Source organism: Cebus imitator, unplaced genomic scaffold (genome assembly GCF_001604975.1).
Source record: "Cebus imitator isolate Cc_AM_T3 unplaced genomic scaffold, Cebus_imitator-1.0 Scaffold84, whole genome shotgun sequence".
Classification (NCBI taxonomy): Eukaryota; Metazoa; Chordata; class Mammalia; order Primates; family Cebidae; genus Cebus; species Cebus imitator.
The window spans coordinates 2,587,071-2,587,843 of NW_016107399.1; the positions used below are offsets into that span (position 1 = coordinate 2,587,071).

Below are 773 nucleotides of genomic sequence, written 5' to 3' on the forward strand. Positions count from 1 at the left end.
AGGCGTGAGCAGCCATGCCTGGCAGTAATTGTTTTTAAATGCAGAATAGTCTGTGGCATATGCTACCTGTGTGTGTGTGTGTGTGTGTGTGTGTGTTATATGCATAGTTTATCTTCAGAAAACATGAGAAATCAGTAAGGGCGTCTTTGGGGAGGAACATTGGAAGACATATGGGAAAGATTTACTTTTTTCCTGTATACTCTTTTATTTTTTTTATTTATTTTTATTTTTATTTTTAAAACCAGAACATTTATTGCGTGGCTAATCAGTGAAATCCTTAAGATGAACTGGATGCCGCAACAGCTGCCCTCTTGGGTTTAGGTGTTGTTCCTTCACGGAATCCACGCCTGAATCTGCGGTATACAATTTTTAGGTGCCTCATTCGACCAGTCCCGGTGGTATTTCGTCTTTCAGCCTTGGCACTCCAGTTATACTTTCTCTTGAGCTTGGCTGGGTAGCCACATTTGCCGCAGGTCGACTTCTGAAGGTGGTAGGCCTTAGAGCCATAGCGGCGGCACAACGTGTGCGTCTTATTACGACGCTTCCCAAACGATGATGTTTCCTTCGTCATATTGCTTCTCTCTTTTTTATTTTTATTTTTTTGGTGCCGTGACTCAGATACAAACCAAGTTTGCTGCGGCCACTCCTGTATACTCTTTAGTATTACTTAATTTTTTTACCTTGTGCACATATTACCTATTCTCTGTCTATATGTATTTTTAAATTTTACATTACAATTTTTCTTTAACATTTCTGAAACCTAAAATAACTGG

The 773-nt window shown here is 39.6% G+C and overlaps 1 protein-coding gene across 1 annotated transcript; it reads right to left on the reverse strand.

The window, feature by feature from the left end:
• Positions 1-241: 241 nt before the first annotated feature.
• Positions 242-571, reverse strand: LOC108308301 (60S ribosomal protein L37-like). The gene has a single exon (XM_037740479.1). It carries the CDS (start codon positions 569-571, stop codon positions 278-280), a length of 294 nt encoding a protein of 97 aa, XP_037596407.1. The 3' UTR covers positions 242-277.
• Between the last annotated feature and the right edge of the window lie 202 nt (positions 572-773).